Source organism: Myotis myotis, unplaced genomic scaffold (genome assembly GCF_014108235.1).
Source record: "Myotis myotis isolate mMyoMyo1 unplaced genomic scaffold, mMyoMyo1.p scaffold_m19_p_1, whole genome shotgun sequence".
Classification (NCBI taxonomy): Eukaryota; Metazoa; Chordata; class Mammalia; order Chiroptera; family Vespertilionidae; genus Myotis; species Myotis myotis.
In genome coordinates this window covers 7,532,158-7,546,451 of record NW_023416313.1, presented here as the reverse complement: position 1 = coordinate 7,546,451, position 14,294 = coordinate 7,532,158, and the positions used below count along the sequence as shown (strand labels likewise).

General features: G+C 46.3%; 1 protein-coding gene across 12 annotated transcripts in view; it reads right to left on the bottom strand.

Annotated features, from left to right (window-relative positions):
* CC2D2A (coiled-coil and C2 domain containing 2A) overlaps positions 1-13,945 on the bottom strand; it is a 69,316-nt gene extending 55,371 nt beyond the window's left edge. For 8 of the 12 annotated variants that reach the window (XM_036329133.1, XM_036329139.1, XM_036329152.1 and 5 more), the window contains exons 1-8: positions 13,409-13,533; positions 11,918-12,047; positions 8,246-8,334; positions 7,813-7,914; positions 4,760-4,861; positions 3,863-4,036; positions 1,827-1,989; positions 180-316 (exon numbers count right to left, since the gene is read on the bottom strand). In XM_036329133.1, the coding sequence (XP_036185026.1) occupies positions 180-316; positions 1,827-1,989; positions 3,863-4,036; positions 4,760-4,861; positions 7,813-7,914; positions 8,246-8,334; positions 11,918-12,023 (873 nt within the window). In that variant the 5' untranslated portion in view covers positions 12,024-12,047; positions 13,409-13,533. Of the gene's footprint in view, positions 1-179; positions 317-1,390; positions 1,703-1,826; positions 1,990-3,862; positions 4,037-4,759; positions 4,862-7,812; positions 7,915-8,245; positions 8,335-11,917; positions 12,048-13,408; positions 13,534-13,865 lie in introns of those variants that run through there. The other 4 variants (XM_036329134.1, XM_036329170.1, XM_036329179.1 and 1 more) reach the window with 4 other exon arrangements.
* Between the last annotated feature and the right edge of the window lie 349 nt (positions 13,946-14,294).

Here is a 14,294-nt window from a genome sequence, read left to right as displayed (position 1 = left end):
TGCCGCTTGAGATCATGAAACATTCTGAGACAAGTTACAAAAAACTCAGAATGTTTTTTGTGTCCGGCTGTGTACGGACACCCCCAAGGGGAAATGAGTTGGGTGGTGCAGTGACTGCCCTGTGGAAAAAGGGATCCCCTGGGTCACTCGGGGCGACGCTGGGAGGGGGGTGTGCTTACGGACTCCTGCACCAGCAGCCTGTTCTCCATGATATTCTGCGTGGCCCGCGGCACCTCAGGCCTGGTTCCAACGTATAGTCCTTCATCCTCCAGGAACCTGGGCTGCACGTTCTCAGGAAGCTTCTTATATGTGGGCACTAGACAGTCCATAGAGAAATGCAGCCACTTTAGTGCCCACCTAACGTTTCCAAATGCCTTGTGAGAAAGCAAACCTCCCCAACAAAGATTTCCTTTCTGTTCTTGGAAAAAGGCCTGTTTTCCAAATTAATTTCTCAAAGCAGAACAAAGGAGAAGACGAATGCGTTTCCTTGCAATACCATGTTGTAGAGATGAAAACATTCAATACCTACTAGTATGCGAAAGGAGCAGTAACGAGGGGTTAATCAGAGGGTCTGCTCCAGCACCCTGGCCACTCCCCACCTCAAGGAACGCCCCCAGTCTGCTTCCAAACACACAGCTGCTCAAACTCTTGGAATCTCCAAAGTGCTAACTGTCCACCCTTTTGTATGCTAATGAGAAGACTCCTGAATGGTCTCAGGATTAGTGCAGTGTCCAGGGAACCAATCATGTGAGAAGACAGTGGGGCTTTCATCACCCACTCCCTCCACTCCCACCTCTGGGAGAAAAAAGGGACAGAGGGACCAAAGATAGAATTAATCACTGATGGCAGTGATGTAATTAATCAGTTTTGGAGAGCTTCCTGGTTGGTGACACACACCCTTTGCCCCCTGCATCTCTTCACCTGTGAGCTCTATGTTCTTTATAACTAGAGACCTGATGCATGAAATCTGTGCAAGGGGCTCGGCCCTCATAGCCGCAATGGCTTGCCTCGGCCCTCGCAGCCCCAGCTTTGTCCAGAAGGTCGTCTGGAAGGTCTTTTGGCTGTCCTGTCTAATTAGCATATTATGCTTTTATTATTATAGATAAACCAATAAATAGAAGTGCTCCCTTGAGTTCTATGCGCTATCTAGTTATCAAACCTGAAGAGGGAGTCAGGGGAACTCCTGAATTTCAGCAAAGTCGAGTAAAAGTGTGTGTAGCCTGGGGACATGCTATTTGGCAATTGCTGTCTGAAGTAGTGGGTAGTCTTGTGGGACTGAGCCCTTACTGTGTGGGGTCTGCACGCACCACTGGTAGGTAGAGCAGTATTGAATTGTAGGACACCTTGCCAGCATGGAAGGATTGGTTGGTGTAAGTAAAAACCTACACACCTGGTCACAGGACTGTTCTAGAAGCACTGAGTGTGAGTAGAGGGTGAAACACAGTTGTTCCTTTTCACAGCCTGACTCTCAGAGCTCCCAGGGATGGTCACTGATCTGATGATGGGGCTCCCATGGCATTCCGGGATTTCTTCTGTGATTCTGTCCATAATAGCTTGTTCAGTGGATATTTTTCCATGTTCTACTTTTTTTTTTTTTGGTGTGTTTGTGTGGAGCTATTTCTTGATTATGAAATCAGATTAGAACCTGGGATCAGTGATGGAGATCTGGCGTCCTTAGACACCATCATCCTTTTGTCACTGAAGGAAAAGGAAGGTGAGTGGGAAGACAGAAAGAGCCAGTACCTGTCAGCCTACTGGGTATGAATAGGAATTCTTTCTCCCTGAAGGAAAAGGAAGGTGAGCGGGAAGACAGAAAGAGCCAGTACCTGTCAGCCTACTGGGTATGAATAGGACTTCTTTCTCCTTCTGCAGCCGAATGTGGACACTTTCATAATAGGCAGGTCTCACCGCCACGAAATCATCAGCCCCGTGATGTAAGCCCAACAGGAAATCCTCAGCACCTCTGCCATTAAGCAGCTCTTCCTCATCCTACATGGCGTTAAGAAAATGACAACAAAAATCATGCTAAGATGATCAGTTTATATAGAAAAAAATAATCTATGATATTCAAGTCACCAAACAACACAACCTACAATAGTATTACCTACTTATCTATTTGCTTGTTTGTTTGTTTATTTATTTAAACAAAAGCATAAAGCTACATGGCCTTTCATATTTACCAAGCAGATTTTATTTGTTTCTCACTATTTCCTATACTTGGCAAATGTCAAAATCAGATCCGGCTGAAGTCAGAAGAGATGTGCTAAGGGAATCTATGAAACCTCAACAACTCTGGCCTCCTTGGAAGGTTGACACTTATTTAAAGAACATGTGCTCACAAGTTATGTAGCATTTTAAGCTTCCACCTGGCACCCACCCCAGGCAAATGCACAAGTGTAGGGTCCACACACTCTGCTCAGACTACCTGGAGTCCCAGCCACAGGGATCTTGTCTACTTTACTGACCCTCGGTTTTCTCAGTTGTAAAATGGGTGCATTAATAGAGATGACTTCTTAGGGTTTTGTGAGGATAGAATTAAATGACCCATTTAAAAATCTTAAGCACAGGACCTGCAATTATAAATATTAGTGGAAGCATGTTAATTTTGCATAATTGAGGATTTTTCACACGTGTTCTCCTTTTCGTTCTCTTTCTTCCTCTTCTCCTTTTCCCCTTACTTTCTCCTTTATAAAAATCAAGGCTTTAAAACAAAACAAAACAGCAACACCTTTTAAAATCCTGTGGAGTCGTGCAGGGAGCTGAAGACACTGCTGCTGCCCAGCTACCAGCCTCCTAATATTTCCTCCCCAAACATACAAAACAATAAGAGAGGAAAAGTAAATCTACGTGGTAACTAAGCTCTCAGCATAACTTGAAGGCAGAGAATGCCAAACACCTCAAAAACGGAAGGCTGTTTCTTGCTTCTGCTCTACCTCCGCTTGTGACGAGCAAAGACCAAAGACTGGGAAAAACTGCAGCAAAGACAGAAAAAGGAAGTGAGTGAAAGGGCCTCTAGATGATCTAAAGCTCCCGCCAGGAAGACTAAGTCCACTTTCAGTATGAAAATATGAACAAAGGTCTGGGCAGGCCAGAGCGTGGACTACAGGAGAGGGCTTCACGTACAGATGACTTCAAAGGGCATGTTTTGCCCGGCCAGTGTAGCTCAGTGGTTGAGCATTGACCTGTGAACCAGGAGGTCATGCCCCACACTGGGGATCTCACGCCCACAACCCGGGCGTGTGCCCTGTTGGGGAATTGAACTGTGACCTCCTGGTTCATAGGTTGACGCTCAACCACGGAGCCACACCACCCGGGTAAGTCCTTTACACACTTTTACAGGCATGCTCTCTTTTATCGAACACATACCACTCACAATTAGGGAATCTGAGTTGGAGCTTGGGTGTGGCACGGGGCACAAAAAGCTGCTTGCCTGTAAGGTTGTGGGGGCAAGAAAACTCTGCAAGCCACATTGTTCTGCTTTTTTTTCTTTCTCCACAGAAGATGGACAGATTTAATTCAAGGCCCTGACTACCCAAATTGTGGGGTTATGTGAAGCTAATACCCTTTTTCTTTCACCCAAGACATGGATGAGCTGTTCTGTGTGGCGGTGGCAGTTTTGCCTTCAGCCACTTTCTTCCTGGCTAGGGTATCATCGTCATCCACTTCCTCCTCTTCCTCCTTATTAGCATCATCATCCTCATCCTCATCATCCTCATCATCCTCATCATCCTCATCATCCTCTTCATCATCATTGTGGTCCTCATTGTCATTACCATCATCATCATCACCATCAAAATATTAAATACCGTTTTGTTAGGTGGCCCTCTTAGCGCAGTAGGCAGCACGTCAGTCTCATAAATACCGTTTTGTTTACTCCTTGAACAGGTGGCCCTTCTTCCTCTCCTTCCGCCTCCTCTTGACTGGCTCCCTCTGTATGTTTCGCTTTTGGTTTTTCCTCCAGTTCCTCTGGTTCGGGATCAAAGGTGAAGGTGAAGAAGTTATAGGCTTCTTCGGCAGAAGGGAAGCCAGGCGGAAGCTGAGGAGAAGCAGAGAGCAACAGAAGGTCAGGGTTTATAAGCTGGAGTGAGCTGTGCACTGTTCGCTGGGAGTGGGCTCCATGCTAATGGCATCAGGCACATTACCTCTGTTGAAGGTCCGAGACTACTGGTAATGAGCTGTAACAAGGGCAACAGGCAGTTGGTAGCCTCCTTTAATAGGTACCTTTAACGAGTTATTTTGTGTAAACGGGCTCTTATTTACACTCCCACAAGCACATACATATATTATCAATAGCAGTAAAAGCTTTAGGAAGGATGATTAAAATGCCAAAAAGTGGATTCATTGTTTTATAGGCCAATGCTGAGATGGTTTTATTTAATCATGAGCAATACAAGATTTGTTAGCCTTTTTTTTTAAGACCATTTTTTTGGGGGGAGGGGGGGTAAGGCTCTGGTTCATCTTGAGTTAGTGTCCCCTTTTCCGCATATTGAAAGCGGGTGCAACGTCAGAGCTGAACAAATAGTCGTCCCTGCCCTTAATGCATTTCCCTGCCCCAAATCGAGCTAGCTTCTAGGATTTTGAAAGTACGAATTGTTTCTCATACTTTTTATTGCATTCTCCACAGCAATAGGAGGCAGGTCATGTATATTGCCAACTCGCATTGGATATTTTTGGAAAATAGAAATTAACAAAAAAACCCCACATGATTTAAAATATGTGTGATTGAAAACAAGCACGATTTAAAGACAGGATTTCTCACCGGGGGTTTAGACTTGATTTTTCGGACACAGTCACGGAACTTGACTCTTGAATAACTTTGGGAGTCATCGTCTTGTGCAGTCCTTTGGGTCTCTCTCCCTGGCTGGATGAGTCGAAAATGATAGATACACCATTTAAATAAAATAACACAAGAATGTTGTAAAACAAGCATTAACCCTCCCAAGGCATATCTTGTGACCATTAATGCAGACCACCATTCCTGAGAAATGAAATGCTGGTAAATGTCAAAAATATTTGAAGGCTAAGGTTGCTGAATATTGTCTTACTCAGCTCTGTCTCTCTCAGGACCAAACAAATCTAAAATTTTATATTCCATAAACCTTAAAATAAAAAGAGTCACTTCTCAGATCAATAGATATCCTTCCAAGAGATCATTTCCAAACAGTCTATGAAGAAAAGTATCAGTAATGTCTGAATGTAAATAAGTCTGGCATATACCCTTCAGGGCACAGGGCCTGGCCTTCTCGTGAGCCTTGGGACCCTGTCTGCTGGAAGCGGAGCCTTCTATCTATACTGTGCTAACACTCATCATGGGTGTTCTTTCTTCCCTCTGCTAGCCAATCGACCAGGTGTTGTTCCCACTTTATCTTCATCTCTCTTCAAACCCACCCCTTCTAGAGCCCTGCTACTCCACCTAGCAGCCATCGCCGAGCTTAACCACCCTATACCTCCACTGTCCGTGAACATGTCTGAATCCCCAGGGCTCCTCAAGGGCGGGCTGTTGTCACCACTGTGAGTTCAGAGCCCATTGGACATCTGGCAGGAATGAGTCTCCATAAATGCTGGCTGGACACCAGGGAGAGTGTGTCAAAGGATCAGATCCTGGGTAATCTGGGACACTGACCCAGGTCCCCAAATAGAGAAATTTTGGTCCTGTTTAGTGGAGCCCAAGTATTCAAATGTTCTGTGTTATTTCCACCTCAGTGTTAAAGGGTTCTTGGAGATTTGTGTTTAGCTTTGCTTTATCAGAAGTCACTGAGAATAAAGTGAAATGAAATGCAGATGAGAGTAAGCACAGGTCTGTGTTGGTGAATTTAGATACTGACCGAAGTATTCCCAACTGGTTTCTGCTCTTCTCTCCGACTCTACAGCCTCTAACACGAGCTCATACTTAGAGAGGGCTTTCTGTGTGCCAGGACTGTTAGGAACACTGTAACATGTGTGAACACTTCGAATACTCAATACAATGTCAAGAATTAGGTTCTGGTATATCCCCGTTTTACAGAGGTGGAAAGTTACTTGTCCAAGCTCATACAGCTGATGAGTGAGCCTGTCAGTATTTAGCACTGGGCAGCTGGGTTCTTTGTGTGCTGTACCCTTTGCTCCATAGGATGGAAATGGGCCACTTTTTAGATATTCCTTCTGGGTTGAGGTATATATGAAGAGATATGTTCATGGGCGAGATGTTCCATTAGGAATCCGGGATCTGGTCTAAGGACAAGGTAGTTGATGTTTGTCTGAACTCCATGGAGTGGTTTTTAGGGGGTGGGGAATATAATAGACATGTGAGTCGGGATCTATTCACAAGGAGAAATAAGTACCTCGTACACCAAGGGAATATATTTGTACTTCCAGAACCTCCAGCTTTTTTGGGATATCATAGTCATGGCCCATGGACAAGTGAAAGCTGAGCACCAATCAGAAGGTATAGACAAGACCAGATAGAAGAGATCAGATCCTCCTATCACTTAACCCACTTGCCCAAATGTGGAGACACACACACACCTACCAAAATAATTGAAGTGTTTGTCCCAAGCTGATGGGAATTTAGGTAGTTTTTCTGACTTTTCTAATATTTAAAAAAATGGTGGCTCTTACAAGGAAAAAATAAATAAATTAGAATGAATGAAAAAGAAATGTCTGCTCAGTAGAATGCAGTAGAAAAGTGTCAAAAAGTCACTTCATAGGTCCACTGAATGTTTCTACTAAAGAACCCTGGACCACAGCACACGAGCAGGGTTGAAACTTTCCTGATGATCATGGAACCTTTGGTTTGCTTGGGATGGATGAAGATTAAATGTTTATAACTTTTCATCACAGAAAAAGGAAAGGAACATATAAGAAATCAGTGGTTATGCTACGGAAACATTCCCAAAGCCTGTGCTTCTTCGTCTCCATGGTGAAGAACAACCAAAGCATCATCATCACCAACAACAAACGGTTAGATCAGACTTGCAAACACACTTCATTGAACCATTTGCTCTGTTGTTTTGTCCATTCCTTCTTCTACCCTCCTACAGCTTGTCCTTCATCCACATCCTTGCCAAGTATTTCTATCTTTTACTGGCTTCCTCTTTGCCTCATAGGCCTTTACTGTAAGTTTTTCTCCAAGTGGCAAGACCCTCCTCTTCCAGGCTTCTTTCCTCCAGCAAGCAAAGGCATCTCAAACCTTCAAAACTCAGTAGCAATGCTTCCTAAATGTGTTTCTCCAGGCGTGGTCCCTCCCCTACAGACCTCTCTAGAAGAGCACCCATGGAGATGCTCCTCAGAGTGGAACAAAATCACCCCAGTGTATTCACACCATGCCCCATCCTATCATCAACAGATTCCCATGGCTTGTAGAGAACCACCGAGGCTCCTCAGTGTGATGTTCAAGGTCCCCCACCATCTGAACCTGCTCTTATCTCTCTCTGTTTCCCAGCAAGATCCATGGATCCAGCAACTCTGACCCATAAGACAGATTGGGGATGAGACAGAGCTGGGATCAGATCCTGGCACTTCCACCTACGTGCTCTATGACCTGGGGAGGGTTTTGCAGCCGTTTTGAACCTCAGTTTCTTCATCTGTCAAATGTGAGTGAAAAAAATAGCACCCACCCCCTAGGGGTGTTGGGTAATGACATGGGATAACACGGGTTCAAGACTTGGCACAATGCCTGGCACCGAGTAGCACTCTGTAAGTAGTAGCTATTACAATTACTAATAAGCACTTAACACCTCCTCTGTGCAGAGCTCTGTTCTAGAACTTCTGCTGGAACTTTTACGTTCTGTTTCACTGTCTTCGATCATAAAGCAGAGATGGCCTGTTTCTCACCTCCGCACCAAATCCAGTCTCCAGTTCTTTCTCACTGGGGCTTCGTAAGCGCCTGGGCCGAGGGGTGGGAATTTCCTGGAGCAACGCACTTTCTGCTTTGGACTAAAAAGTCAAACAGAAAATTACTGCTACATGGGCTCAGTGACGCTATGAAAACCGCAGCCATCCTCTCGGGGAGTACAATCAGTGAAAGATACACGCTTTACCTCCGTAAGCGATGAGAGCAAGCAAGGTGGTTTAGAAGAACAACAATGAACACTTCTCAAGGCTAATTTTTGTCTGCGCCAATGTTAAATACTACATTAGCATTCAACATGTGAAAAACATTTACCGCTATTCAGATCCCACAGTTTTGAACAAACAAAGCAAGTTAGAGACAAGACCCAGAGAGCTGCCCTGAGGACTGAACAAAGCATTCACGCGGTCCTCTTACCCTCGCAGCTTTTAATTTCTCCCTCATGCGCTCCCTCATGGAAAATTCTGCAAAGCCCGTTCTAGAAGCTGAAGGAAGTGGAGGTAAGCCTAAAAAAATATAAGACATTTACTTTAAAACAATACTCCCCAACCTCCAAAGGAAAGATTAGATTAAAATAACAAGAGAATGCAGTTTTATTTTGCAGATTTGGAACTTTGCATAAACAAACAGGAAAGGCTGCTGACAGTCCTCCATTTGTCTGGACTTCTTTGAGCTTAACTGCGAAAGCCTTGGTCCTGCCAGGAGCTTCACATTGGGTAACTAAGAATAAAATGAAAACCCTGGCTGGTTTGGCTCAGTGGTTAGAGTGTCAGACTGAGGACTGAAGAATCCTGGGTTCGGTTCTAGGCAAGGGCACATGCCCAGGTTGCAGGCTTGATCCCCAGTGGGGGGCGTGCAGGAGGCAGCTGATCAATGATTCTCTCTCATCATTGATGTTTCTATCTCTCTCTCCCTTTGCTTTCTTTCTGAAATCAATAAAAATATATTAAAATAAACAATAAAAAGAAAACATAGACCAGCTGCCTCCTGCACACCCCTGCTGGGGATCAAGCCTGCAACCTGGGCATGTGCCCTGACAAGGAATCAACCGGGGACCTCCCAGTGCATAGGTCGATGCTCAATCACTGCGCCACACTGGCTGAGCAATTTTTAAAATTATTAAAGACTTGATTTGAGGCTATGCAAGAACTTATGGATGAGATATTCAAGTCATTCCATCATAATATTCAGAAAATAAAAAATACTTTAGAATACAGTGTACTATTTACTTATACTTGTCTCTTCAGCACCATGTGAGGTAGAGTCTCCAGAACTGTTTGGCAAGCCTGCATCCCCAATATGCATCCTCTGACTAGAATGTTCTTTCCCTTTTCCAGCTGCTGGGCTCAGATGTAACTCCCAACACCCAGCTCCTTTGGGCAGCTCTCCCTTCTGTCTCGTACTGTCCCTTTAACATCTGTTTCCTGGGTCAGTCTCTATAGGCCTCAATGGCTTTAAAAAAGCGAGCCTGACTTAAATGATGTTTCCTTTCACTTGCATCGAATTTCATCAGATTCCAAACTTCCTTTTCAGTCAATACCGAGAAGTTGGCTCTGAAATGATGCTTTAATCAGAGAAACTAACATGAATGAATGGAAAACAGATGCCAGCAATGAAGAAACTTATGTTCATAGGAACATGTGATAGTCACTCCCTGAAGAGGGGATGCGAGTTGGAATCCTGGGGGAATGAGTGTACTTTTGTTCTATGTTTATTTGATTTGGAACGAGTGCCTGCTCAGTGGAGCACTTTCTTTGTTCAGAATGTCCTGACTATGTATATGTTTGAACAGCAAATTAGAAGCCAAAGCATTCACTGCATAGATTTGTGCTGCTGTACATCAGGGACGTAGCACCTCCGGACATGTGCCCGGTGCAGTGGGGGCGGCCATGGAATCAGGGTGCTGGTATCTGAGTGTCTGAACCTCATCTGACCTTGACAACTTTTGGAGCCATATAGGAATGCCACAGAGTAGGTTGCAGGTTCAAGGTGAGGAGCTGGTGTGGTAGCTCCGTGGGGAGGCCAGATCCCTGAGAGGCTTGGGAAGTCAGTTTTGCACCCAGGTAGGCAGACTTGTGGGAAAGGGCATGGTGGGCATGGAGGTGGGTGTGGTGAGTGAGCACACCTCAGCCAGAGCACAGCCTCCAGTCCAAGGCAGAAAGGCCAGCCTGAGACAGCTGCTCACTCAGTCAGTGAGCACTGCTGAGTGCCACCTGTATACCAGCATGTGCTACCCACAGCTAGAAGTCAGCCTCTGCCCTCAGAGATCCATAGTTCAGTGGACAGGGGAGCTGCATACCAATAAAAAGAGACATCAGACACATGGGCACAGGGGCCACACAGAGGGAGAGGGAGAGCCTTCCCAAAGGGGATGATATGTATCCTGATTTTTTAAAAAATATTTTTTTATTGATTTTTAGAAAGATAGGAAGAGGTTGGTATAGAGAAATAGAAACATACATGTGAGAGAAACATCAATCAGCTCCTTTCTGCACACCTGCTACTAGGGATGGAGCTCACAACCCGGGCATGTGCCCTGACCTGGAATTGAAGCAGCGACCTCTTGGTTCATGGGTGGATGCTCAGCCACTGAGCCATACCAGCTGTGCTGTGTCCTAATTTTTGAAAGGTAAGGAGCTAGAATGACACACAAAAACCCCAAATAGAGAAGGGGTTAGTCTAGGTTGGGAGAGGAAGATGTGTGATTTACCTGAGTGATAGGCTTTGGGTAAAAGAGAGTGCCACAGCAGGCTCTCAACCTTGTGAAGACTCTGAGCTGGCTCTGTGCCTTATCTGAAGAGTCCTTGTGGCCGTGGGAGCCACTGTGGACAGGGCTGGTTGTAGCATCGGAGCCTGCAGACCGGAGTCTGTGCTCAGGGCCCAGCACTAGCTGTTGGTTTTCTCTGAACCATTGTTTCCTAATCTAGAGCAATGCCAGATGATAGGACTGTTCTGGGAAGTGAGAAATGTAGTGCATGTAGAAACCTTAGCATGGTGCCTGCCGTGTCCTAGCCACGTAAAAGGTAATTATTTATTTTTTTAAAAATATATATTTTATTGATTTTTTACAGAGAGGAAGGGAGAGGAATAGAGAGTTAGAAACATCGATGAGAGAGAAACAGCTATCAGCTGCCTCCTGCACACTCCCCACTGGGATGTGCCTGCAACCAAGTTACATGCCCTTGGCCGGAATCGAACCTGGGACCCTTGAGTCCACAAGCAGACGCTCTATCCACTGAGCCAAACCGGTAAGGGGAAGGTAATTATTTTTGTTAGTTATTTAGCACCAAGTTTCTCTTTCACCTGGAGGAGGCTACCAGGTACGTGCCAGACTTTCAGAGGGAAGCTTTCGGCATCTCACCTGATTTCATTGTCGCAACAGCTGCACACAGCAAGGTGTTTGTCATCCCCATTTTATAAAGGTGGCTCTTGTGGGGCAGGTGGATTTGGTAGTTGCCCAAGGCCCCATGGCCAGGAGTCCTGAAATACTCACGTGTTTGGTCAAATGATCTTCAACAAGGATGCCAAGACCACTCAATGGGAAAAGGACAGTCTCTTCAACACATGGTGCTGGGAAACTGGCCATCCACATGCAATAGCATAAAGTTGGTCCCTTACCTTACACCATATAGAAACATCAACTCAAAATGGATTACAGACCTAATTGTAAGACCTAAAATCAGAAAACTCCTAGAAGAAAACTTCGAGGAAATCTTCATGACACTGAGTTTGGCAGTAGTTTCTTGAACACGACACCAAAAGCACAGGCAGCAAAAGCAAAAAGGTACAAAAGGGACCACCTCCAACGTAAAAACCTCGGTGCATCCAAGGACAACGTCAGTAGTGGGAAAAGGCAAACCACGAAATAGGAGAAAATAACGCAAATCACACATCTGACGAGGGGTCATGGTCCAGAATATATAAAGAACTTCTACAACTCAACAACAACAGCAACAACACAAGTAACTGGATTAGAAACTGGACAAAGGATACACATTTCTCCAAACATCATATATGAATGGTCAACAAGCATAGGGCAAAATGCCGAGCATCACTAATTTTTAGAGAATGGAACCCAGAGACACTTACTCCGCGGGCCTCGTTGGGTGGGCATGCTCAGAAGGTGGGTGTCAGGGTCCTGATCCTCCTGCGCAGGCTCCTGCTGGCTGCCACTGTGGGGCTTCCCGGACACCATTTCCTTGGGGCCAGCAGTGCGGAGCTGCAGGTGAGGGTGGGAGGTTGTGATTCTCAGGGCGTCATTTGACCCAGATCCTATCTCAGGATGAGGAGTGTCACTTAAACAGAGACTAGACCCTAAAGTATTCAGATCTAGATAACCTGGGACCCCACTATCTATGCCACTGTGGTCACCCCCCAGGGAAGCAGTGCCAACCCTGAGTTTCTCTGCGGTGTCTCAGGAAATCACTAAGTCACCCCAAAACAAGTGAATATTTTCACTTCTTCTAGGTATAATGTACAGAGCTCTGCAGAGAAAGGGAAACAGGAAAGTCACAACCAAACTATTTGAGCCCAACTCCAACTCTTGGAAACAGCTGTTCCATGTCCCTGGATAATCCAGGGCAAAGAACAGCCTCGGGTTTCTTCCCCAAACTCTCAGGGGAGGGAGGTGAGCAGAGTGGCAGGGGCAGCCATGGTCCAGTGACAGCCTATAAGGTCAGACAAAGGCTGGCCTCGGAACTCAGATTTACCATGAGACGTGGGAGGGCTATGGGACTTCCTAACTTCCGTCCCTCCTCATCTCTGAAGGAAAGGAAATTAAAATTCACTGGGATGCCGATCTGTATCAATCACTATGCAAAGCACAGATTCTGGCTTAAATGCATGGCCTGGGGATATCTGAGGCATCAACTTAAAAATAAATCCCCAGCCATCCTGAAGTGTCACGGGGTTAGCAAATGTTACGCTAGGTTTCTGCAACACCCCAAGACTGCTGTGCCATCTGTGATCAGGTGATCAGAGCCCTGGTACCCGTTAAATTAATGAGATGATGCCTAGGAAGTGTGATGCCTGACACTGGATTCTATTCTCCATCTCACACCCCCCTAGCCTTGCTCACCACTTTAGGTGGCCAATGATCTAAAGACCTGCACTTTTTCTATCTGCTCCAGCCTTTGCTGCCTCCATGGGTTCCCCTGCCCAGGTCTCAGAGCCATCGCTCACCCTGCAGGAAGGGGTTAAAACTCTGGAGTGGCCAGAGGGACCAGCCACGTGGCTGGGCAGCACCTCCCATCCCCTGGGCCCTCCCCTGGGCGGCTCCATCTCAACTGCAGAAGCCGGAAGGCTGCTCCTGGGTCCAGCTCATCCCAACTGGAGTGTGCTGGGGAGGGGGGAACTGAGAGGAGGGTTTCTTCCAGCCTTGGGCTCTGGCGGGGGCGGGGGGCGGGGGGGGGGGGGAACCCTCCCATCTCCCCACCTCCCCTGCCACCCTCCTGCAGGGCCCCTTCACGTGGCTGCTGGCTCAAAATGGCGCTCCTGCCCCTCCCTCCTAGCTGACATCTGAGTCTTCCAAACAAATCCTCCCTCCATGGGCAAGGACTCTTACCCAGGGAGTCTATTTACCTTGAGCAGCTGATCTTTCGAGAAAGCTCCCAGGGAAGCAGAGCCACTCCAGGGAGAGGAGAGCGGGAGGGACTGCTAGCAGCCGGGGAGACAGGAGTCTGCCTGCTGCTTGGGCTGAAGCAGGACTGGGGCTGGGAATTGGAGAAAGAAGGGGGGTTCCCTACAATTTGTAATCCTGCACTGCCATCTATCGCTGGTCTTAGCTTATAACCTTGGATGACAGCACTAAAGGGGCTCTTTCCATCATTTCTAGACTCCTCTCCCAGGGGACAGGAGAAACCTTTACAGGAAAAATGTCCCCATCCAACCAGGCTCTCATTGCAAAGGGCATCTGTCCCACACAAGGTGCTACACCAGGACCACTCACCCCATCCCTGCCTCTCCCGTAGGATGTGTGGTCCCTGTGGGTGCTGGTCGTTGTAGACAGACCCGTGTTGTGTTTCTTGTCACTCCCTACCTGTTTCTTTCCTTTTTTCCTTTGAGTCTTTGAAGTCTTCTTCTTTCTTCCTACATCTGCATCCTCATAATTTTCAATGAACTCCTTTATTAAAATGCAATGGAAGAGTTGTCATTAAAAGAAATAGGGCTGTGATTTTTAGTTGTTAAAATCACCATCTTGTCCTGATTTTGAGTGTGAGTGAACAGAATCAAAGTAGCCATCCTCATCCACCCTTCTCAAACTAGGTATGTCCTTCAGAAGTTGTGTCCATAGGGAAACACTGTAAATGAGATGATGGCGCTTCCATTGTCCCGAGTGCTCCTTCATGCCTAGGACATTTATTGAGCACTTACTGTGTTCCAGGCCCTGGAGGCACAAGGATACTCCCTGTTGCAATCTAAAGAAAGCAGCTGAGGAGCGAATCTGCCAAGACAGGCGGCCTGGCCC